This window comes from Xyrauchen texanus, chromosome 3 (assembly GCF_025860055.1).
Source record: "Xyrauchen texanus isolate HMW12.3.18 chromosome 3, RBS_HiC_50CHRs, whole genome shotgun sequence".
Lineage (NCBI taxonomy): Eukaryota > Metazoa > Chordata > Actinopteri > Cypriniformes > Catostomidae > Xyrauchen > Xyrauchen texanus.
The window spans coordinates 29,548,453-29,573,073 of record NC_068278.1 but is presented as its reverse complement, the minus strand read 5'-3'; the positions used below and the strand labels follow the sequence as shown (position 1 = coordinate 29,573,073).

Here is a 24,621-nt window from a genome sequence, read left to right as displayed (position 1 = left end):
TTGTGCATCATGCATTAGAATGAGAACACAACTATTTATTGGCTTAAAAGATACAAGAACTAAATCAATGTGGAACATTGTTTCTCAAAAGGAAGACATTGTGGCCTTCATGTGCTACTTAAAGAAATAGTTCACTCAAAAATGAAAATTCTCTTATCATTTACTCACCCTCATGCCATCCCAGATTTTTCAGAAGAATATTTCAGCTTGTAGGTCCATACAATACAAGTGAATGGATGACTGTCTATGATTTTTGGAGATGGTGATACGAGGACCTACTGAGCAAAGATATATTTTCTATTTTCCTTCAAATGTGTTCTGCTGAAGAAAGAAAGTCATACACATCTCGGATGGCATAAGGGTGACTAAATGAGATAATTTTATTTTTTTTTATGAATTATTCCTTTAAAGGCCAATGTGGCCCCTGCACCAAACAAATGCTCTAGCCCGTTTATTGTACGGGACAACTGACCCTGCTTCTTTAGTGTTTTTTTTTGTTTGTTTTTTTTTTTTTGCATTCCTTGCATTGTTTTGAACATGTTTTTTGCACAACAGTAACTCTCTGTTGACCTTAAGGGAAATTTATAAATTACGCATAAACTGATTTTAATGTAATTGTTTCATACATTATGATATAAAAGGGGATCATTGTACTGAAAATATCTTCATGTCTATAAATATGAAAATATCTATAAACAGCCATAAAAGGGAATGTAACTTATGGTAAGTATTCAATTTTTTTAAATTGCAGCATCAAGTTGAGTACTTTTGAATTAGTTACTATTTTGCTCTTACTTGAGTAGTTTCTATGTCAGGTATTTAGTCAAGCTACATTTTTTAAGAAGTAACAGTACTTTAACTTGAGTATTATTTTTCAGTACTCTTTCCACCCCTGGATGAGAGCTATAGTATTATATTATATTCCGCATAGATAAAATGGTTATTTAGTTCTGCTGCACTCATGAGACTCATTGTTTGCTCTATATGCTAATTTTCCCTGTTGACTTCTAGAGAGCAAGCTAACATATCTCTCTCTCTCTCTCTCTCTCTCTCTCTCGCTCTCTCTCAAGGCATCTCTTGTTCTCTTAGATAATGAAAAGTATGCATTGATGATTTCTGAACATATCCATGTATACATTTTATTTAGGTGTTTGTCTAAAGAAATAGGGCAAATTATTGTTTGTCTATATATGTGTGGATTGACTTTTTAATGGCATTTTCATGTTTATGCATACAGATTATGTTAATATATCCTCTTAATGAAGCAGTTGATTTTTACACTCTGGGACGGTAATAAGTTGTCCTGTTTCCTGTTTCCAAAATACTCTTTCCCTTGCTCTGTCTGCATTTACTATCAACACTATTAAACACACGTTAGGTAACAGCTTGTATGCCAATAGTGCCAGTTAGTTAATGTCCAGATTTTATCAAAATGGTGAATGAAGGCAATGTGAATGTACTGTATTAACAGCCACATAGTGTTTGTTAACTTGATTGCCTGTAATGAGGAACAGAAGGAGCCCAGCTTCAGTGCTTTATTAGGTATCGATGGCTTGTCTGAGACGCAATGACTTGCAGGGTAATTGTGAGAAAACTGTGTTGATTTGGAAGGATTTGCTTGATAGTGCTGATTTTATAACACATTTTCCCTCCAAACATGTAGATTTTGTAAATCAGTGGTGAGTCACAAAGGTCATTCTGACAAAAAATGCTTATGCTTCAACTGCAAAATTGAGAGTAGGATAGTTATTCAGTAAAACTTATAGATTCACACACTAAAGTGTTTAATTAATGTGATTTATGGGGTTATGTCAGAAAATGATAAAAGGTTCCTATTTTCTCCCTCTGGATATGAGCCTGACATTGTCCAGGGAAAAATATTATGAATGACCACTAAAGAATCACCAATGCTCCTTGTATAGTCTCAATGACCAAGTTTTGCATGCACATAAAAAAAGTTTTCCAGGATTTTTGCAGTAAGCGGCGTTCAAAAACATCTTGTAAATGAGAATGCTGATTTCCTTACACTGTTTAAGGGATTAGGAGAAAGCGGTTTAACACCTGGATTTCACCCAGAGCAGTGGCTTATGTGACCCTCTTACAGGTTATTGAGGAGTGCACATATGCGTGAAAAGACCAGATAACAAATGTTATAAGATTTTCTGGGAGTAGAGTGGGAAAAGCACATACACTATAAACTATACCCAATTATACACACCAATGTAAAATATCAACTGTCCCTCACATTTGCATATAAGTGCTTGTACATTGGGGGAATCCCAGAGTTTTACACAAGAGGGAAACCCCAATAGTATTGCAGTGCAATTCTGCAAATCATGATAGAAAGTAAAAGAAGCAAACACAGCAAACACTTTGGAATATATCTGGAAATAAAATGTAAAGCAACGGAGAATAAAATAGTGAAGTCTTCCTCGGATACCATGTTTGTTAATTACACAAGTGTTGTGGGGAAATTACATTGCTGTTGAGAAAGCTGCTTACTGACTGTGCACATGTACAGTAAAGAGTATTCTGCTCACAAATGTAAATGTCGTCATGTCTGTTAAAGGAATCGGTCATGATTGATATCGATAAGTTATGTTTATCTTGATATATCCTCATATTATATATATTATTTGCAAAAGTCTTATACACATTACAATTTTCACAAAAAAGGTGGTTATTTTATATATTCTTCTTTAGTGTGTCATTAGGAAATATTCATTTTTAGATTTCCAAATATTCCCTTTGCAAATAGAATAGTACAGAAGTACAACAAGGAGTCCTGCAACATATGGTGTGGTCACCAAAGAGCCCAGTTCTCAACATTATAGAGTCTTTATTACATAAAGAGACAGAAGCAATTGAGACTAAATTCATATAAGAACTGTGGCAAGTTCTCCAAGATTCTTGGATCAACCTATCTTCCAACAACCAAGAAAAATGGTTTGAAAGAGTACCTAGGAGAATTGCTGCTGTTTAAAATGCATAGGGTAATCACACCAAATATTTCTTTAGTTTTTGTAGGAAGTATGAAGTTAATTTATAAATTATTTTTTATGGCATTATTTTTTTAAACATTCTCACTATACAACATTTTGTAACATCATCACAACTGCCTAAAACTTTTGCAGAGTACTGTATATTTTTGTTGATATTTTTACATTTTGATCTTTCTTAAGCCCAGTAAGTCAACAAGTTGTTCAGGCAACCGATGTTTTGAATATAAGTCTTTTTTCGCACCACTCAATTAAAAATCATTATGTCTGTAATGTTTAACTTTGCCCACTGTCATGTCTCTTGCTCTGGCCTCATGGATTAAGCCAGAAACCTGCTACCCAGTGAATTTACCAGCTCATTGGAAACTGTGTAATTAATTGTGAATTCATGTGTGCTTTATCAGCACACCAAAGACTTGGAGGCAATTCATTTCCATGACTATTCACTAAGGAGTTAACACAGTTAGTTTGAACCTTCTGTATGTGGATTAGGGTGTTCTCTGACTTTGTGCTGTATGTTTGTGTCTGCAGCAGTCCAGTGTCATCAGGATTGTTTAACGTGCTCTGAAACAGCAGATCACTGTGACAGCTGCAAGGACCTCTCTGCTCTGCTGATGAATGGACGCTGTCTGCAGGCATGTCCTAAAGGCTTTTTCCCTCAGGGGAAAGTTTGTGCAGGTATAAAAATAAACACTTTCCCTCCCTTTGCCATGAAGTTATTAGCTCTGTTCCAAAATCTAGTGAGATGCCTACATAGGCATCCTAACACTCATGGAACCTCAAAAGTGACGGATTTAAAATGCTTTACAATGGCAGCAACTCATGTAAAGTGCACGACAGACCTGACTCAGAATTAATTGCAATAGAGCCAATGAGAAAGGACCAATGCAATACTTTTATATGCATAAATATACAGTACATGGTAGAGACAAAGTAAGGTTAAAATAGTCTGTTTTTAATAATTTTTTACCCATTTTGTTTTATTATTATTTGGCCATAACAAGGAGTCAGTATAATTAAAGGTATAGTTCACCCAACAAGGAAAATTCGATCATCATTCACTCACCTTCATGCCATCCCAAATGTGTATGATTTTCTTTCTTCTGCTGAACACTAACAAAGATTTTTAGAAGAATATTTCAGCTCTGCAGGTCCATACAATGCAAGTGAATGGGTTCCAGACCTTTCAAGCATCAAAAATCACAAAAATGCAGCATAAATGTAATCCATAAGACTCCAGTGGTTAAATACATGTTGTCAGAAGGGATATGATAAGTGTGGATGAGAAACAGATCAGTATTTAAGTCTCTTTTTACTTTCAATCTCTACTTTCACTTTCACATTCTTCTTCTTTTGTTTTTGCTGATTTGCATTCTTCATGCATATCGCCATCTACAGGGCATGGAGAAGAATTTATAAAAATTGACTTAAATATTGTTCTGTTTCTCACCCACACTTATCATCGGATGTTTGTTATCCGTTGTGCTTATGGTGATGTCCGAAGGCAGAATGTTGACTGAAAATGCTAATTTCATGGACAGCTCACTAGTTTTTGGAAAAGAGCAATTTTGTCACTCTGTTTTGGTCCCCTTCTTTATTGAATTTCACTACTACTGCTTTGTATGTGTTTGTGAACATGCATTTGGGTCACATGTGTGTCAGTCATTAAAACAGACCGGATCATCCACTGGAATTTACCATTTCATTAGAGGGCTATTGTTGCCATCATAGGATAAGAGCATTATTTGACTAAATTCCTCCCCATCTAAACAGACATGCTTTAAAAGCTGATGTAAAATTATTCTCTGAGGCACTGAAAAAGATGAAACACTGTTCAGAATTTTTTTAATGCATTCTCAAATCTGATATGAAGCCTGACCTAGTTTCCTGTGTGTTCACCACATACTCACACACTATTTAAATTACAGTCTCTGCAAAAAGTACAATGTTTTTATGCCCATTTTTTGCACAATGTTTTACTTACACAGGAATAAACTGTATCCCACAACCCCTATCACACTTACTTTCTTTCTCTGCCAGCCTGTCAACCGTCATGTGCCACCTGTGAGAATGACTTTGAATGCACAGCATGTGGTGGGTCCTTTCTCCTCAGTGGCAGGCAATGTGTGACCACCTGTGAGAGAGGTCTGTTCCAGGACCACACACGCTGTCTCAGTAAGTCAACTGCAGTTAAAGGGATAGTTCACCAAAAATGATACTTCTCTCATCCTTACCATCCTCAAACACACATGTCTTTCTTTCTTCCGTGGAACACAAATTAAGATATTTTAATGGAGATATGATGTCTTTCTTTCCATACAATGCAAGAGAATGATGAACAAATTTTAAAGCTCCAAAAAGGACATAAAGTCAGCATATAGGTAATCCATTAATCAATGCCTTCTGAAGAGTTCCAATAAAATTTGGGTGAGAACAGACCAAAATGCAACAAATTTTTACTGTACTGCAAGCTCGATTACATTTCCTAGTGCTTGACGCATGAGGATGTGTAATTGAACTTTAAATCATGATCATGCCTAGAGACTGCAATGACATGATGTACAGTAAAAATTATTAACATTTTGGTGTGTTCTCATCCAAAATTGATTTGATCGCTTTAGAAGACATGGGTTAAAACACTCAAGAAAAACTCAGGCTCACTCCATTGGTTGAGCCAACGTTGCTGTGTTGTGCTGAGCCTGATCTGATAAAAAATTGTGCAACTGGTGAAATTTTAGCAAAATATATTATGTGGGTACTTATCGCAGCAGATATGAGGTGAAACTTCCACTATGTGGTGCTAAAAGACAGTTACATTTTCTCCCAAACAAATTATGTTCAACAAAGTTAATGCTCTATCAAGTTTTAAATCAGCAAACCCTACTCTCTACCCAAAACCTTAAACCTAAACCTAACCCTAACCTATAGTGTTAAGAAAAGCAAATGTTGGGTGAAAAACACAATGGCTGAAGAAACCGCCTCCTTTTGTGGCGCTTCAATGACACCTTCGGCTCACGTGTCGACTTGCATGCTCTTCAGGACTCGTACACTGGTCCTTGGCATCACAAGTGCAACTCTTTATTAGTTGAGCTATCATGCAATTTAATCATGCTCAGACAAGCTTATAAATGTAGTTGGATATGTAATGCAAATGTTAAAAAGTTTTTTGAGACATAATCTAGTAAAAGTGTTTTGATATTGTAAGATAACATTGTGAGGAACAAGGCCAAAAGTAACTGTTTATGCAGCCTGATCTCATATAAAATTCGGAAAGTGTGTGCCGATTTTTCTTTATCAAAAATCGTTATACGTTGACCGAATTTGAAAACACTGCCACAGAGGCTAAAGCCTCTGGTAAGTGTTTCAGAGCATATAAACAAGTGTGACATCCATTTATATCCAGGAGAGGTCACCAGAAGCCAGTTGTAAAATAATTGTTTTCATCTGAACGGGGTGTAAAACAGTGAAGAGAAATGCTTATGAGCCGTTCCAAATACGTCCAATGGGAGATAGGGCATGTCAGTGAATCGGCATACTGTTGCCGATCCTAGGGAACCGGAACTTTTGGAAACAGCATGCTGACTTCCCGTGTGATCATTTATGAACTGATAATCTGCCCATTATCTTGTGATTTGTGTATAGTAAAAGTTAATAAAAACCATTGTTCTTGAGGTGCTCTAGTCTAGTGTTCACTTCACCAGGAAGCTACCATGATATGTACAACAAGCCAAAGTAAAAAACATTTTGCAAAACATTTAGCTATAGAAATGTGGTTCTATGAGACCAGATTGGTTGTGCTGGTTGGGATACTCAAACAAACAGAGCAATGTTTTGACCTCGGTGTTTACACTTTGGAGGAATCAACCTACCAAATTACTTATGGTTGTCTGTATTTAAAAAAAACAAAATGACACATCTCTTTTAATGAAGATCACTCATTTATTACTGTTACAAAGCTCACTTTGGCGGTACTATGGTACAGATGGTAATACTGTACTATGTTACTACTCTATTCTATACCTTGGTACTGAAACGTTCATGAACCATGATATTGCTGTGGTGTCCAAAAACATTGTATTGCTATGGTAGTACATAAAAAAAATGATTACACATTTTTAAACTTAGTGGTACTTTTTTTGTTGTGTCGAATTATGATGAAATAAGATTAAATCAAATTTGCTCAACCAATTTTAAAATTATGCAATAAAGTAATTGCATTAATATGCCCATATGAAAGATGTGTAATTCACATTTCTATTTTTTGCTCAAACCAGTACTGACATTCATTTCTCATCACTTCTATATCACAAATACTTTTCCTCTAGTAATAACCAAAGAGCCTCCAGATTAGATTTAGAATTTCTGTTAACTTACTATTAAAGCAATATGGAGCACCTGCAGTGCATTCACTCCTTGAATAAGAATCAACCTCAGAGAAGGTAACTTGGTCTTGACAAGCTACCTGACTATAGCAATCTAATCTTGAGGGGATCATGCATTAGTGACCTGCTAGCTGGTCTGTGACAGTGAGGCTGGTAGCACTAGACTGTACACAGCAATTACCCCAGCCCCCACTCTCATTCAATTTCACACTTTAATATGACTCTGCCACGGATTTAACCTTTTATTTTCATAAGGAATATTCCAGGTTCAATACAAGTTAAGCTAAATCAACAGCATTTGTGGCATAATGTTGATTACCACAAAAAAATAATTTTGTCTCATTCCTCTTCTTTAAAAAAAGAAAAAATCTCTGTTACAGTGAGGCACTTACAATGGAAGTGATTGGGAACAATTAAAGCGAATGTGGACAATTTCTGAACAGTTTAAACACAGAAATGTGAGGCTTGTAATTTTATAAAAGCACTTGCATTAATTCTCCTGTTAAAACTTGTGTATTATTTGAGCTCTAAAGTTGTATAAACTATCATTTTTATACTCGTTTTAGGGTTTGTTGACATTACATCATCATGGAAAGTTGTAAAATTGGTTAACTTTACACAGAAAAGGTTTGTAAGCCATTTTTATCGCATTAAAATTATGCTTACACTCATATACTTTATGTCTTCTGGCTATACTTTTTAACATTCACTTCTATTGTAAGTGCCTCACTGTAACCTCGATTTTTGCTTTTTTTTAAAGAAATGGAGGGACGAGTCTAAATAAATTTTTGTGGTAATCAACATTATGCCACAAATGCTCTCAATTGAGATTAACTTGCATTGAACCCAGAATATTCCTTTAATGAGAAAAAAATGGAGAATAACTATCCAGCTTGGGTTGAGTGCCCATTATGGTGGATTTAGCACGACTGAGTTGTACTGAGGGATTGAATGCGGAAGGTTTTTATTGTGGTACAGTGGTTCTTTTATTTTTCTCTCAGACTAAGGGCAAATGCCAGTTTTAAAGAAGTTTATTTGTTACGCTAATAAATCAGGCATCTTAGAGGAAGTTCCTTTATCTCCTGATCCTCTCTTTCTCTCTCTCTGTGTTTTCTTTCATTCATTCTTTCTTTCTTTCTTTCCAAATTGAACTAAGAGGTCAAAGTGTATTATAATAAAGTATATATAGATGCATCACTACCCAGTAGGGCTGAGTATCACCAGCTACCTCACCATATGATAAGTATTGCAATACACACGTCATATATATTTGAATTCATAAAGTCATGTAAAACGATAAAGAGTTTTGCAGACAGACATACCCTAATGTGCTGTCACAAATTTTTCTAGCATGCCAAGCTTTTCTAAACCATTAAACATAGTTACCTGCCTCTCTTGTTCACACATTGTTGTTGGCTGTCAAAATATTTTGGTACCATTCCAGCTTCTCAAGGATCTGGGCCAGTTTGGTGCCACTGTATGAGAGTGTGTGGAGAGGTGCCATATAGAACAGGGAATGCATGTTTCACACTGGGCACTGTGCCCAGAATCACAGTTTAATCCTTAACACCAGACTCACATACAGAATGAGAAAAGGTGTCTTGTGACCTTATTGCTGCAAAACTATAAACTATATAACATTTTTATTATTATGATTTTTTATATAATAAAAGTACTTTAATTGTATTTATATTTAAAGGTGCTCTCAGTATTTTTTTAAAGTATGTTGAAATATGGATTACACTGACACCTAGTGGCCTGGATGCTGCATCATTCCAACACAGTAGTTCTCAGTTAAAATTCATGGTAAAAATTCTCTATTTACAGTAAGCCAGGATTTATTTAATCCATAAATGAAAGTGTCCAATAACAGGGCAGTAACTGAGATTAAGCGAGTAGTATTCAGCTAAAGTCATATCAAGGCAGCCCCCATGAGGTGCCCCTGCTCCATGTAGAATAAATTAAATTTTAAATGAGTAAAATTATTACTGAGTGCATTTCTTAATGAATATCTCAGTCCATCTTTTAATACAATGGCAGTTGATAGTAGCTGGGTTTACATCCATGTATTTTCATGTGCTTTTTGAGATATTGCACACAAACTGCTGGATGGAAACACCAAGCTGTAAAACAAGCTAATTGATAAGAAGAAATGCACATAAACTATGATAGAAACACATTTACCAAATTATTTGGTAAATTGATTGAATTTATTATTATTCAATCAATAATAATATTATTTATTATTAAATTATATAGAATTTATTAGAAATACAAGATGCACATCAAAAACATAATAACTTGTTTATTACTGGACTAACCAGAGGACCAATCATCACATCTGAAATGTTGCTCTGGTCATCCTGAAATAAATGTTTCTAGAGAATCCAAAGCCTGCATGAGTTTGCGGAGCAATAAAGTTGATTACAAACTTGAACTGTGCCGAAGAGCAGGTTTATTGACACTTTTGAAAAATATATTATATATAATATAATAGAAGACATAAGGAAGGAGGAACGCACACATATAGGGCCGCCAGAACTGCGTGATGCGCTGTCACTCCCAGACATGAAACAAAGTTCTTTTAGAGTGTTTGGTCTGCATGCTGTAACCACATGTTGTTTAATAATAAGAGTCACAGTGGCTACAATTTCTCCATAAGTGACAAATTTGTTCCTTTGAACACGTGATGGAAACACTGCTTTATTCGCTCATTGTTTTTGTGATATTATGGTTTTTCGCATACATTTAATTTGCAACTTAATTGGAAATGTAGCTAACAACTCACTTTAAAGCTTAAAATATTACCCAAAGGTTTCATTAAAGTAGTAAATTGGAATTTGCGTCATCAGAATCAGCTTTATTGCCAAGTATGCTTACACATACAAGGAATTTGTCTAGGTGACAGGAGCTTCCAGTCAACAACAATACAAACAATACCAAAAACAGCAGCAAGACATAGGTAATTAAAAACAAAAAAGAACACAAAATAAATAATTATACATATACGTACATACACTCACCTTCATACATACCCACATACACACACATGTAGTGCAAATCTAATACAATCTGTTATATAAAGAACAAAAACCTGTATATTATGTACAAGAGTAATGTAAGTAATGGCAGAAGTGGATATGTTGGATAATATAAATTAAAATTAAAATTAAACTGTGTATTGCACATAATTATTGCTCAATGGGGCAATTTAATTGTTCATTAGATGGATGGCCTGGGGGAAAAAACTGTTCCTGTGTCTGACGGTTCTGGTGTTCAGAGCTCTGAAGCGCCGGCCAGAAGGCAACAGTTCAAAAAGGTAGTGGGCAGGGTGAGTGGGGTCCAGAGTGATTTTACCAGCCTTTTTCCTCACTCTGGAAGTGTATAGTTCTTGAAGGGGGGGCAGGGGGCAACCAATAATCCTCTCAGCAGACCGAACTGTCCTTTGTAGTCTTCTGATGTCTGATTTCGTAGCTGCACCAAACCAGACAGTTATTGAAGTGCAGAGGACAGATTCAATGACTGCTGAGTAGAACTGTTTCAGCAGCACTGGTGGCAGGTTGAACTTCCTCAGCTGGTGAAGGAAGTACAACCTCTGCTGGGCCTTTTTCACAATGGAGTGAAAAAGGCCCAGCAGAGGCCCTCATAAGGCCCTCATATTTCAAGTCTTCCAAAGGTTATAAACAGGTTTAGATTGACATAGGGGTAAGTACGTTTTGATAAAATTTTCATTTGTGTGTGAACTATTCCTTTAAAATATTTTGAGAAAAATCATTATGAGGCAAAAGAAGAACTAAAATAAGAACTAAATTATTACAATTATTATTATTTTTTTTTTTCATATTTCACTGACTAGTACTATTGCTCATATAAAACTAGTCAAATACTTATTTTACTGAACAAATATCTCAAATCTTATAATTTAGCGTAAACAAAAATAATACCTCCAAAGCCCAATCAAGCTCTAATCCTTTTCAAATTGAGCTCTGAAATTCACGGTCAGCTGATGTCAGACATAAATAAAGATATAATTTTTTGCATGGATTTGTGTTTGGTGATCACGCTTTAGATCTCAGTAGGCTAGCTTAAGGCCCTTGAATACTGTGCTTGCTGTGTGGTTCAAAGAGGATTATGTAGGGGAAAGTTAGTTAGTGAGTACAGTAAAGCGTTTGCAACACTTTTTGTATGTGCTTGTGTATGCTTCAAATTGTGAGAATTTGTTTAAATATGTCTGATTGTTAGCAGTTACTGTACTTTTTATAAGCTCCCAGAGAAAGGTCATCTTTTGTTCTTGTCTGGCTGACGTGTTTTCCTTCACATTCAAAAGCTAAAGCAACCTTTATTCCTCATAGAATAGTCTCATCAAAACACAACCAGAACATAAAGTAACCTTTTAAAGCTGGCTCAAGCTGATTTTTATCTTATTTCTTTAGTTCACACAGAATTGAGAGAACTGTTTTTAGGTCTGTGATTCTGAACAGGTTATACACTTCTTCCTACATTTTTAGGTTGCCATGATTCCTGTTCTTCATGCCAGGGGGCGGGGCCTCAGGATTGTTTGACATGCTCCGACCCCTCCCACTTACTGAAGGATGGATTCTGTGTTACAGACTGTGGCCCTGGCTTCTATGCTAGTCAAGGCAGTTGTTATGGTATGATTGGCATAATTCACATTTTAGTTGGTCTATGTTGGTTTATTTTTGTGTTGGTCATTCATTTTATCATTAATTAAATTGTAAATGGTTCTTAGCCTGGTTAAAAGTCTTTATAATTAAACTATTGTGCTTTTCCTCAAAATGTAATTATATTATTTCCAGAATTTGAGCCCAAACAGTACTTGAGCTGAAACGCTACATTTGCAAATTGCGTTTCTTTTATCAGGTCTTGTAAACAAGTGTGCAACCTCTGTTATATTTTATTTAGTTTGGGCTCGTTTCTAATTAATGATCAAAATTGTGTTGTAAATCATAAAATTGTATTGTATCATTAACAACACAGTTTTTCATAATATTTGACATTTTTAATGGCATTATACCTAGCCTTATTATCATGTTTGTATTGACTATATCTTGCTGAGTAGAAATAATAGCATGATTTACAAATGTCATGTCTAGAAAAGTTTTAAGCTTCAACCTGACAGCATTACAGCAAATGAAGAATGACACACTTTTTTTGCAATGGGAGAATTTAAAGCTACCTCAGAGACAGCTTGAGAATTGAGAGAATTGTGTTGATGGATGTTGCGCTTGTCTGAATTTCTTTGGGCTTTCTAACAATTGGGTAAAATAGCTTGTGCATTTAAAAAAAAAAAATTTGCTTTGAAAGTGTTGAATATTTCTGCATGATTTTTATTTATTTACACTCTATATTTGCTCCATTTGTATGATTATTGCAAATTTTGTTTGGGATATTTTAGTCTTATTAAGTTTTTTAAAGTTGTGCCAGCTTGAAGTTATCTTTATTACAGTATATATCTATTTAGTTGATATTTGTATTATATATTTATGAATTTTTATTTTATTTTATTCTATAATATCCTGTTGTAGCCTGTGACCCATCCTGCATGACCTGTCAACCTGACAACCTCAGCTGCATTAGCTGTCCCCCTGAGCATGCACTGCATCAGGGCAAATGTATACCACAATGTCCACCACAGCATTACAAGGACAACCATGGCCGTTGCCAAGGTAAAAACATATCTGTTTTCATATATTTTGCAATGCATCCATGTTGGGTGAGTTAAACTGGGACACTTATTGTCATTGAGATGAATAGCTAAAAGTGTCCCAATTTACTTGTATTCACCCTAGATTCACAAGAAACCAGAAACTCATAAATCACTGTTTTAAAAACTTGAAAAAAATATTTTTGCATACATGTGTGTAGGGGTTATTTTGTGTGTGTGTGTGGATATATTAATACCCTGTCAATCTTAATCATGTGGTGTACAGAGCATTTAATCTGCTCTTCAGCCCATTACATTCATATTTTACAGTACATGTATATTGTGGTTGTGACAGTTTCTTTAGCAGGTAAATAAAGGGGTAGTTCACCCAAAAATAAAAATTCTGTAATAATTTACTCAGCCTTATGTTGTTCTGCACCTGTATGACTTGCTTTCTTTGGAACACAAAAGGAGATGTTAGGTAGTATGTTACTCTCAGTCACCATTTAATTTCATTGCATCTTTTTCCATACAGTGAAAGTGAATGTTATTGAGGCTATTATTCTGCCTAATATCTCATTTGGTGTTCCACAGAAGAAAGAAAGCCACCTTTAAATTACTTTCTTTCTTCTGCTGGAAACAAATAAAGATTTTTAGAAGAATATCTCAGCTTTTGGAACAGAATTCCAAAAGCTCCTAAAAGGAGATAAAGTCAGCATAAAAGTAATCCATAACACTCCAGTGGTTTAATCCATGTCTTCTAACATGTCCATTTGTCCAAAATATAACAACTTTTTACTGTTCATCTTGACAGCAGTCTCCTTGGCAATCATGATTTCAAGCTTGATTACACTTCCTATAGTGGCATATAGCACTCTGTGCATGCGTCAAGCATTAGGAAGTTTAATCTAGCTTGAAACCAAGATCATGCCTCGAGACTGAAATGAAAAGATGTACAGTGAAAAGGAGTTATATTTTGATCTGTTCTCACCCAAAACCAACTAGATCGCTTCAGAGGACATTGATTAATTCACTGGAGTCTGATAGATTATGTTTATCCTGACTTTATCTCCTTTTGGGAGTTTTTGGAGTTCTGGTCACCATTCACTTGCATTGTATGGACCTACAGAGCTGAGATATTCTCCTAAAAATCTTTGTTTGTGTTCAGCAGAATAAAGAAATTCATACACATTTGGGATGGCATGAGTAAGTGTTGAGAGAATACATTTTTTTGCGTGAACTATCCCTTTAAGGATTACAGTTAAGTAAAATTCAAAAAACAAACCATAGTACCAATAAAACTTAAAGGGTTAGTTCACACAAAAATTTTAATTATCCCATAATTTACTCACCCTCAAGCCATCCTGACATTCTTCTTTCAGCCAAACACAATCAGATTTATATTAAAAAATATCGTCTGAAGCGAAGCGATGCGTTTTTTTTTTTCACCGGAGCTTATGCTACGCCTACGTCATACTCCAGAACTCGACTCTCTCGTGAACGTGTGGACGGCCGTTACCGGAAGCCAGTGATTATAGTTTATAAAAGTTATAAATATGGATATTTTTCTTACAAAAACTCATCGCTTCACTTCATATATGGATGCGCTTTTTTGGGCTTCAAAATCTAAGGTACCATTCACTCCCATTATAAAGCTTGGAAGAGCCAGGATATTTTTTAATATAACTCTGATTGTGTTTGGTTGAAAGAAGAAAGTCATATACACCTAGGATGGCTTGAAGGTGAGTAAATAATGATATAATTTTCATTTTGGGTGAACTAACCCTTTTAGATGCGTTAAAGTACAATTTAAGTCGCATTTTTGCACACTTTGTCTGATGAAATTGCCCCAGAAAGTTTATGGGTTAGAAAGGTCAATTTTGGTTCTTTTTGCTTCTATCTCTTAAGTCAGTGAATACTTTTTACTGACCTGTGACACTTGTGTTTTCCTCCAGCCTGCCATAGTTTGTGTGCGTCCTGCTCGGGACCCTCTGTGTTTCAGTGCACCACCTGCTCAAGCTCTCTCATCCTCAACCAGGGCCAGTGTGTGGAGTCCTGTGGAGTGGGGTTGTTCTCCAGGGGTGGACAGTGTCACAGTACGACTGCATTTATACTACTGTCATATTCCCCCCACTGTTACATCATCATAATGTGGAAACTGGGTCATGATAATAGAACATAGATGTGCTGTCATAAACTGGTTTTGTCAGTGAAATGAGAGTAGAAGGTGAATTCAGGCCTGAAGATTTTTCTCCTAAATTGCCACAGTATCAGTGTTCTTATTTGAGCAGATAATAATCACATATTTACCAGCTGGAATAGGTTATTACAAAAAAAAAATAATAATAATATATCAGATCCATTATAAAGTCACTATCTGTAAAGAAATACGCGAGGGGTGAATGGCTTTTGTTCTGCAGGAGTTCTTTTACCTATTGCTGTCCCTTGCCCCAGTACATCAATCAGCACTGCATTGCAGGAGAGTGTGTGTGTCTCGAATACAGATAACCTAGAGTAATACTATTTGTTCATAGGAGTGTGTATGTGTTATATACTGGAAGTACCAAAATTGTCAACAAATGTGAGTAAAAAAAAAAAACAACAAAAAAAAAACCTGCCTTTGGAGACATCATCAGCTGGGAAATCGATCCATAATTAAAATGAATATTATATTATAGATTCAAAAAAATACTAAAAGTTTTATTTTAGAAGTATGATTAGAGTGTGGGTTAGGGTAAGTCTATTTTAGACTTATTAGTATTGGCTTTACATTTAATAACAATAGAAGTCTATAGTATGAGCTCAGTAATATATTTAAGTAAACATTTGTGTTTATGAAACCTGAAAAATCTACATTATTGGGACCTATCTCATGTCTTGTAAACATTTTTAAAATGCCAAATGTTTAGGATTATGGTTAGTCCATATAATTATAATTATCTGAATTTAATTGGATAGTTCACCCAAAAATAATTATCTAATATGTATTCACCCCCATGCCATACCAGATGTGTTTGACTTTCTTTCTTCTGAATGAACACAAACAAAGATTTTTAGAAGAATATTTCAGCTCTGTTGGTCCATATAATGCAAGTGAATGGTGACCAGAACTCAGAATGTCCAAAAGGGACATAAACATAAAGGCAGAATATAAGTAGTCCATATGAGTTCAGTGGATAAATCTATATATTCTGAAGCGATACGATAGGCGTGGGTGACATCAGATCAATATTTAAGTCCTTTTTTAACTGTACATCTACACATTCACTTTCACATTCTGGTGTGGAGATTACATTCACTTTCACATTGAGCGACCTACTGGTTGGGGCTGTTCAAAGGTGGAGATTTAAAGTAAAAAACAAATGACTTAAATATTTATCTATTTCTCACCCACACATATCAAATTACTTCTGAAGACATGGATTTATCCACTGCAGTCTTATGGATTACTTTTATGCTGCCTTTATGTCTTTTTTGGGCCTTCTGAGTTCTAGTCACCATTCACTTGTAATGTATGAACCTACAGAGCAGAAATATTCTTCTGAAAATCATGCACAACAGGGACTAAATGGTGAAAGAATTTTCATTTTGGAGTGAACTACCCTATAACAAGGGACAGTCCCACCATGATATAAAAACAAACATGTGTTTGTACATGCATTTGCACTCTCCCTTTTTTCATCTTTTCTCAGCAGTTTTCTCTGTCTGTGCAGTGTGTCATGCTTCCTGCAGGGCCTGTTTGGGTCCTGATTCTTCAGACTGCCTGCGGTGTGTCAAACAGGAAGAAGTTCTGCAGCTTCAGAGTGGACATGTCTCTCACGGGTCCTGTATGTTTGCCTGCAGGCCACAGCATCACCTTGACACAGATCGTACCTGCAGAGGTGAGCAAACATATTTTTTCTCTGAATATTCCAATCTTGAAAAAATCCCCCCAAAAAGGATTAACAATGACATTTTCTTTACACATTTAAAAAGTAAGATTTTCTTTTAAAAGGAGTACTATTGTGAATTGTCAAAACAGTGATATTTACACTGTAAAAAGGTCAGGTAACCTTACAAATGTGTTAATGTGGTAACAGATAAAGTAACTAGTTTTAAATATTAAATATTCATAAATATTATATAATATGATTGAATAAACATGATTCAACAATGTCAGATCAGGTAAAAATAGCTCCTTAACAATTACAGGTTACCACTTTGTACAGTGTAGAATATATTCTTCAATTAAAATCAGGCATCAGAAGTGTATAATGTTAAATAGAAAATATTGATAACTGTTTAATTCATAAATTCCAATATCATAACTGATACAAAACACATCCTTAATTATATCACCACCAATACCTCACTTCCAGAAGAACAGAATAACAAATGACTAATAAATATATACATGCACATTTGAGAGTTTGGATTTTGCACAGTGAATCTTTTCTGTATTTATGATGTGGCCACATGCTGAGAGCTTAAAGGGTTAGTTCATACAAAAATGAAAATCATTTAGTCACCCTCATGCCATCCCAGATGTGTATGACTTTCTGTCTTCAGCAGAACACAAACAGAGATTTTTAAAAGTATATCTCAGTTCTGTTGGTCCATTCAATGCAAGTGAATGGTGGCCAGAACTTTGAAACTCCAAAAAACACAAAGTCAGCATAAAAGTAATCCATACAACTCCAGTGGTTAAATCAATGTCTTCAGAAGTGATATGATAAGTGTGGGTGAGAAACAGATAGATATTTAAGTCATTTTCTATTATAAACACAATTTCACCAGCCCTCCTATGCTCACGAGAGGTCAGAGTTCTTCTTCTGTTTTTAGTCCATTCACATTTTTTCACATAATGGTTAGGGAAGAGAAAGAAAAAAAGGGAGGGATAAAGGAAAGGAAACAAATAAATAAATATTTTCAGAACAGCCAAGTAGATGGCGATTGTGACAGGGCGGAGGGCGCCCTGTCACAGCGATATGCATGAAGAATGCAAATCTGCAAAAACAAAAGAAGAAGCCCTCTCGTGAATGGGCATAGGGGGTTTGGTCAAAGTGGAGATTTAGAGTTAAAAAGGACTTAAATATTGATCTGTTACTTACACTTATTATATCACTTCAGAATACATATTTAAACAATGGAGCTGTATAGATTACTTTTATGCTGACTTTATATGCTTTTTGGAGATTCAACGTTTTGGTAACTATTCAGTTGCATTGTAAAGACCTTCAGAGCTGAGACCATACATCTTCAACCGCTTATCCAAGTCGGGTCGCGGGGGCAGCTGCTCCAGCAGGGGGCCCCAAACTTCCCTATCCCGAGCCACATTAACCAGCTCTGACTGGGGGACCCCGAGGCGTTCCCAGGCCAGTTTGGAGATGTAATCTCTCCACCTAATCCTGGGTCTTCCCCGAGGCCTCCTCCCAGCTGGACGTGCCTGAAACACCTCCCTAAGGAGGCAGCCAGGGGGCATCCTTACCAGATGCCCAAACCACCTCAACTGACTCCTTTCGACGCAAAAGAGCAGCGGCTCTACTCCGAGCTCCTCACGGATGACTTAGCTCCTCACCCTATCTCTAAGGGAGAAGCCAGCCACCCTTCACAGTGCCTAAGGAGTGGCAGAACGGGGTGGTGGTTCCCCTCTTCAAAAAGGGGGATCAGAGAGTGTGTGCCAACTACAGGGGTATCACACTTCTCAGCCTCCCTGGTAAAGTTTACTCCAAGGTGCTGGAGAGGAGGGTTCGGCCGATTGTCGAACCTCGGATTGAAGAGGAACAATGCGGTTTTCGTCCTGGCCGTGGAACGACAGACCAGATCTTTACTCTCGCAAGGATCCTGGAGGGGGTCTGGGAGTATGCCCATCCGGTCTACATGTGTTTTGTGGATCTGGAGAAGGCGTATGACCGGGTCCCCCGGGAGAGACTGTGGGAGGTGCTGCAGGAGTATGGGGTGGGGGGGTCCCTTCTTAGGGCGATCCAATCCCTGTACGTCCAAAGCGAGAGCTGTGTCCGGGTCCTCGGCACAAAGTCAAGTTCATTCCATGTGGGGGTTGGTCTCCGCCAAGGCTGCACTTTGTCACCAATCCTGTCTGTGATATTCATGGACAGGATATCGAGGCGTAGTCGGGGTGGGGAAGGTGTGCGGTTCGGTGGGCTGGGGATCTCATCGCTGCTTTTGGCAGATGATGTTGTCTTCATGTCATCATCGGTCCGTGACCATCAGCTCTCACTGGATCGCTTGGCAGTCGAGTGTGAAGCAGCTGGGATGAGGATTAGCACCTCTAAATCTGAGGCCATGGTTCTCAGCAGGAAACCGATAGAGTGCGTACTCCAGGTAGGGAAGGAGGTATTGCCCCAAGTGAAGGAGTTCAAGTACCTCGGGGTCTTGTTCACGAATGAGGGCACAATGGAGCGGGAGGTTGCCGGAGAATCGGGGTAGCGGGGGCGGTATTGCACTCGCTCTATCGCACCGTTGTCACGAAAAGAGAGCTGAGCCGAAAGGCAAAGCTCTTGATCTACCGGTCAATTTTTGTTCCTACCCTCACCTATGGTCATGTAGGCTGGGTCATGACCGAAAAAACTAGGTCGCGAGTACAAGCGGCCGAAATGGGCTTCCTCAGAACTGAGACATTTTTCTAAAAAACATATTTTGTTTTCTGCAGAAGAAAGAAAGTCATACACATCTGATCAAAAGATCACATATCTTCCAGGACATGCTGTGGATTTTAATTGAACAAAGATAAGCTGAAAATATTTTTCTCTAATTTGCTTGCTACATAATATTCAGTTCAATAAAATTCAGAAATTCCTTGCTGTCTTGTCTCTAAGGGTAGTGAAAAAGTGACCAACAGGGCGTTTATTCAATGGATCTACTGTGAAGCTCACTACTATAATAATGACAAGTGCCTCTTTCATCAATGAAGTCCTTTGTGCTGAGCCAGCATGCTAAGACAAATGTTGAGCTTCCTCAGGGCTACTTGTTTGGTGTGTGTGTGTGTGTGTGTGGTAGTCTGAGTGACTCCACAGGATGATGATAACAGTAAATAATTAAATTTTAATGCTTCTGTAAATTCTGATCCAAAACAAGAGCAAAGTTAAAAGTTTGTAAATGGTTGTTTAAGTGTGGGTAACCCATAATTATAACTTTTATTAAAATAATAATTGTGATTTACATAATGCTTATCAGACCATAAGTTGAGATACTGTAAATTCAAATAGCTAGCTGAAAGTTTGTTTAAACTGTTATTTATAATCATGTTTTTTATTACATTTCTTATTAGTGTAAGTTCAGGAACCTTTCCAAAACCATTTCAACAATGCCCAAACTCTACCATAGTGTGTCTTTATAAAGATTAAGAGTGCATTAAAGAATTCAGCACATCATTGCATTTCCTTACCTCAACGACTTATGTATCATTCTCATCTCTTTGGCTTAATTTCAGAACACACCCCATGGGCTAAATTTCTTGAAAAGAATAATGATCAATACCTTATGTGAACCGTTTGGACATGTTTATTGTACATCTGAATTGCATTAAAAAACGGCTTAGCCATGCACTCAATAGAATACATATTGGTATAGTACTGGTATTTAGGATGCCTACTTTTCTTCTTGGGGCAACATACTGAATTATGGAGATAGAAAAGCCCTTTTGTGTTGATAAGCAATGAAACCTGCCAAAGTAGACAAATGATTTAAAGACAAGGAAATTACTCTTATGCCATTATGAAGGAAGGTTGCATGTCACAGTGTTGATACCTGTGTCCTAAGGGGTTTACTTCAAATAAAGATGTTTGACAAATGTCTCTGCATGTTTATATTTGTCAGTTTTCCAGTGTTTATGTATGTTTGTGTGTGTTGTATGTATGTGTCTTCCAAATGTCTTTCACATTTAAACCTGGAAGTAGTATGGACAAGTGTAGACTTCTCACCTGTGACAGTGTTACTTGTTTAAGTCCACTCCTTTCATTCAGCTGCGCACATACTGCTGAGCTCTTGACAGACAGTCCTTTCAGAGGAACTGCATTCTGTCTGTATACACAGCTCGAGGCAGATTGAGCATCATGCCTGTTAAAACTGCTTTCAAATCCAATGATAGTTCCTGAATGTTCCTAAACTTGCAAGGGAATGTACTAGTACCAAATTTTGTAAGAGTGTTCTATAAGTAACTAGTCTAAGCAGTGAACCAAGTTGGCTGTAATCCTCATAATCTGTTAGTCATTAGTATTATGTGGTAGTCAGGCAAAAGATAATTAGGAGAAATGTTCCATGATGTTCCATTGTTGTTGTTGTTGTTGTTAATTTGGTTGTTGTTGTTGTTTCTGAGATTCAGTGTGTTTAGGTGTCTGTGACAATGATATCTGGTGTGCCAAAGTGCCAAAATGAATTTAATTCAGATTGTATTTTTGCCAATAGTAGGCTATTGCTAGACAGTATCTTGTTGGCAATTCAGAGGATGTGGCCACATAGAAAAGCAGAGTAGAAAAAGATAGAAGAATTCATTTGCATTATGCGGAGTACAGGTTTGGCAATTCATAAACTGTGAATCAGTCAAATCGTCCAAGGAGTGAAGGGAGAGCTCGGGGTGGGCAGGCAGACCAAGGAGGGCACAAGGGGAAAACAGACAGTCCAAGGGGGGCACAAGGGGAAAACAGGCAGTCCACGGGGGGGCACAAGGGCCAAACAGGCAGTCCACGGGGAGCACAAGGGACAAACAGGTAGAGACCGGGAGGTAGGGCAAGGATGGAGCCGGGGACCATGGAGCCCAAAGAAGGTCAGGCGGACGGTCAGGAGACCAAGGGGATGACCTGAAGGTTGGGGCTGGGTCAGGAGGTCAGGGAGGTGGCCAGAGGACGGGGAGTGGTTCAGGAGTCCTAGGAGGCGGCCACAGGACAGGGACTGGGTCAGGAGGCCTGGGAGGCAGCCACAGGACAGGGACTGGGTCAGGAGGTCTGGGAGGCGGCCAGAGGACAGGTACTGGGTCAGGAGACCCGGGAGGTGGCCATAGGACCACAGCCATGGAGAACTCAGAGGGTGGAGCCGTGGAAGATTCAGGTGGCGGAGCCATGGAGGGCGGGGCCATGGATGACTCATGTGGCAGAGCCATGGAAGGCTTAGGAGGCTACAGGCGCTGGCTCTGGGATGGTCGAGGCTGCAGGCGCTGGCTCTGGGACGGTCGAGGCTGCAGGCGCTGGCTCTGGGATGGTCGAGGCTGCAGGCGCTGGCTCTGGCTCTGGGACGGTCGAGGCTGCAGGTGCTGGCTCTGGCTCTGGGACGGTCGAGGCTGCAGGCGCTGGCTCTGGCTCTGGGATGGTCGAGGCTGCAGGCGCTGGCTCTGGCTCTGGGACGGTCGAGGCTGCAGGCGCTGGCTCTGGCTCTGGGACGGTCGAGGCTGCAGGCGCTGGCTCTGGCTCTGGGACGGTCGAGGCTGCAGGCACTGGCTCTGGGATGGTCGAGGCTACAGGCACTGGCTCTGGCTCTGGGATGGTCGAGGCTACAGGCGCTGGCTCTGGGACGGTCAAGGCTCGTGGCAAGTGTGGGCGTTGGCCGCGGCAGGTGTGGAGGGACGAGCCATGGAAGGCTGGGGGGTGACCACTGTGGGAGGAGAGGTAAAGCCCTCTTCCACAACACCCACAGTGAACAACGAGCCGCTAACTCACAAGGTCTCCTCCACGAAGTCGAGGAGCATCCAGCGAGGAGTCGCCGGTGGCAACAGCTCCCTTGATGAACTGTTGAGATTTCCCCTGAAGAACACCACCAAGGAATACTCTGGTTAGTCCGCTAAATTAGCCAGCAGCAGAAACTCACGAATGTGATCCTCTACTGGGCGGTCCTCTTGCTTGAGGCAGAGAAGTCTGTAGGCTGCTTGTTGAACTGTTAGATCCATAATCGGTCGGTTGTTCTGTTACGAATCAGACGAGGGCAGACGAGGAGTGAGGATCTACACGCAGTTTATTGAAAATTAACAAGGACAAACGACTGGTAAACACAGGAACAAACAAAACATCCACAATGGGAAACCAAAATATAACCAAAATATAAACAAGAGGAATATCCACGAAAGGTACGGGCAGGAACACGGGCAGGAACACGGGCAGGAACACGGGCAGGAACACGGGCAGGAACACGGGCAGGAACACGGGCAGGAACACGGGCAGGAACACGGGCAGGAACACGGGCAGGAACACGGGCAGGAACACGGGCAGGAACACGGGCAGGAACACGGGCAGGAACACGGGCAGGAACACGGGCAGGAACACGGGCAGGAACAGACATTACCTAACATTTAACAACCAACAAAGACTGAACAAACAACAGGGCTTAAATTCACAGGGATAATGATTAACAGGTGAGAACAATCAAGCTGGCAGTGATGAGGGCAGGGAATTGTGGGAAGTGTAGTCCAGGAGAAATGGCAAGGGAGAAACACAGGGCAGACAACAGGGAATCGTGACAACCTCATTGAGTATTCTGCAGTATGCCCTTGAGTCATCTTGGCTGGACGGCCACTTCTAGGGAGAGTAGACACAATACTAAATCATTTCTATTTATAGACAATTTGTCTAACTGTGGACAGATGAATAACTAAGCTCTTCGAGATAACTTTTTATCCCTTTACAGTTTTATGCAAAGCAAAGATCTTTGATCGTAGGTCTTCTGAGATCTCTTTTTTGCGAGGCATGGTCCAGGTCAATAGATGGCATCAAAGTAGCTCTAACCCACACGTCCAATCTTGCTTCATAAATTGGTTGCTATTTTTGCCAACTTTTTGTTGACGTCATTAGCCGAAGGGTTTACAAATTTTACAAATCAATGTTTGAATGATTTATTCAATATGTACAAGAACAATACAATAATTTGTGTGTTATTAGTTCAAACAGATTGTGTTTGTTCATTATTGTAACTTAAATGAAGATCAAACCACATTTAAAGACAAATTCATATATAAATGCAGGTAATCCCAGAGGGTTCACATACTTTTTCTTGCCACTTTATGTATAAATGTTTTTTTTCTTCACATTTTATCATCTCTCACCTAAAACAATCACTTTTATCGCCTCTTTTTTCAGAGTGTCACACCTCATGTTCAGACTGCACAGGGGGAAGTTTTCAGAACTGTACTTCCTGTTTGAAACCCAGTGTTCTTTACCAAGGACAGTGTCTCAAAAAGTGTCCCCATGGCTTTCATGCTCAGGACGGCACCTGCCAAGGTGTGTATTTGTATATATAAGTTCTTCTTACTGCTTTGTTCCTGTTTTCCCACATTGCAAATATATAATATAAAGGTGTTTTGAGTCCTAAGGTTTTTTTTTTTTCTCTCTTTATTGTATGACTATAACATTAAAACTGTTAGTACAATGTATCATCTTCTGTATTCAAGGCTCCTGAGCAGAAACAGACTTTATTCAATAATCCTTAATAATAAATCATGAAATAATTAAATATTTCATAAAATGTTGCAATCAGTAAATAAAAGTACATTAAAATAAAAAAATACAAATAAATAAACAAGGCACAATTTATTTATTTCTATAAAATTAAAAACAACATGCACGTCATGATATACACCTTGGAATGTAAAATAGCT

The 24,621-nt window shown here is 38.2% G+C and overlaps 1 protein-coding gene across 1 annotated transcript in view; it reads left to right on the top strand.

Annotated features, from left to right (window-relative positions):
* LOC127629694 (extracellular matrix organizing protein FRAS1-like) overlaps positions 1 to 24,621 on the top strand; it is a 221,840-nt gene that overhangs the window by 88,848 nt on the left and 108,371 nt on the right. The window contains exons 12-18 of the mRNA XM_052106916.1: positions 3,531 to 3,677; positions 5,040 to 5,174; positions 11,890 to 12,033; positions 12,928 to 13,068; positions 15,002 to 15,142; positions 16,760 to 16,927; positions 24,104 to 24,244. Coding sequence (XP_051962876.1) covers positions 3,531 to 3,677; positions 5,040 to 5,174; positions 11,890 to 12,033; positions 12,928 to 13,068; positions 15,002 to 15,142; positions 16,760 to 16,927; positions 24,104 to 24,244 — 1,017 coding nt within the window. The remainder of the gene's footprint in view (positions 1 to 3,530; positions 3,678 to 5,039; positions 5,175 to 11,889; positions 12,034 to 12,927; positions 13,069 to 15,001; positions 15,143 to 16,759; positions 16,928 to 24,103; positions 24,245 to 24,621) is intronic.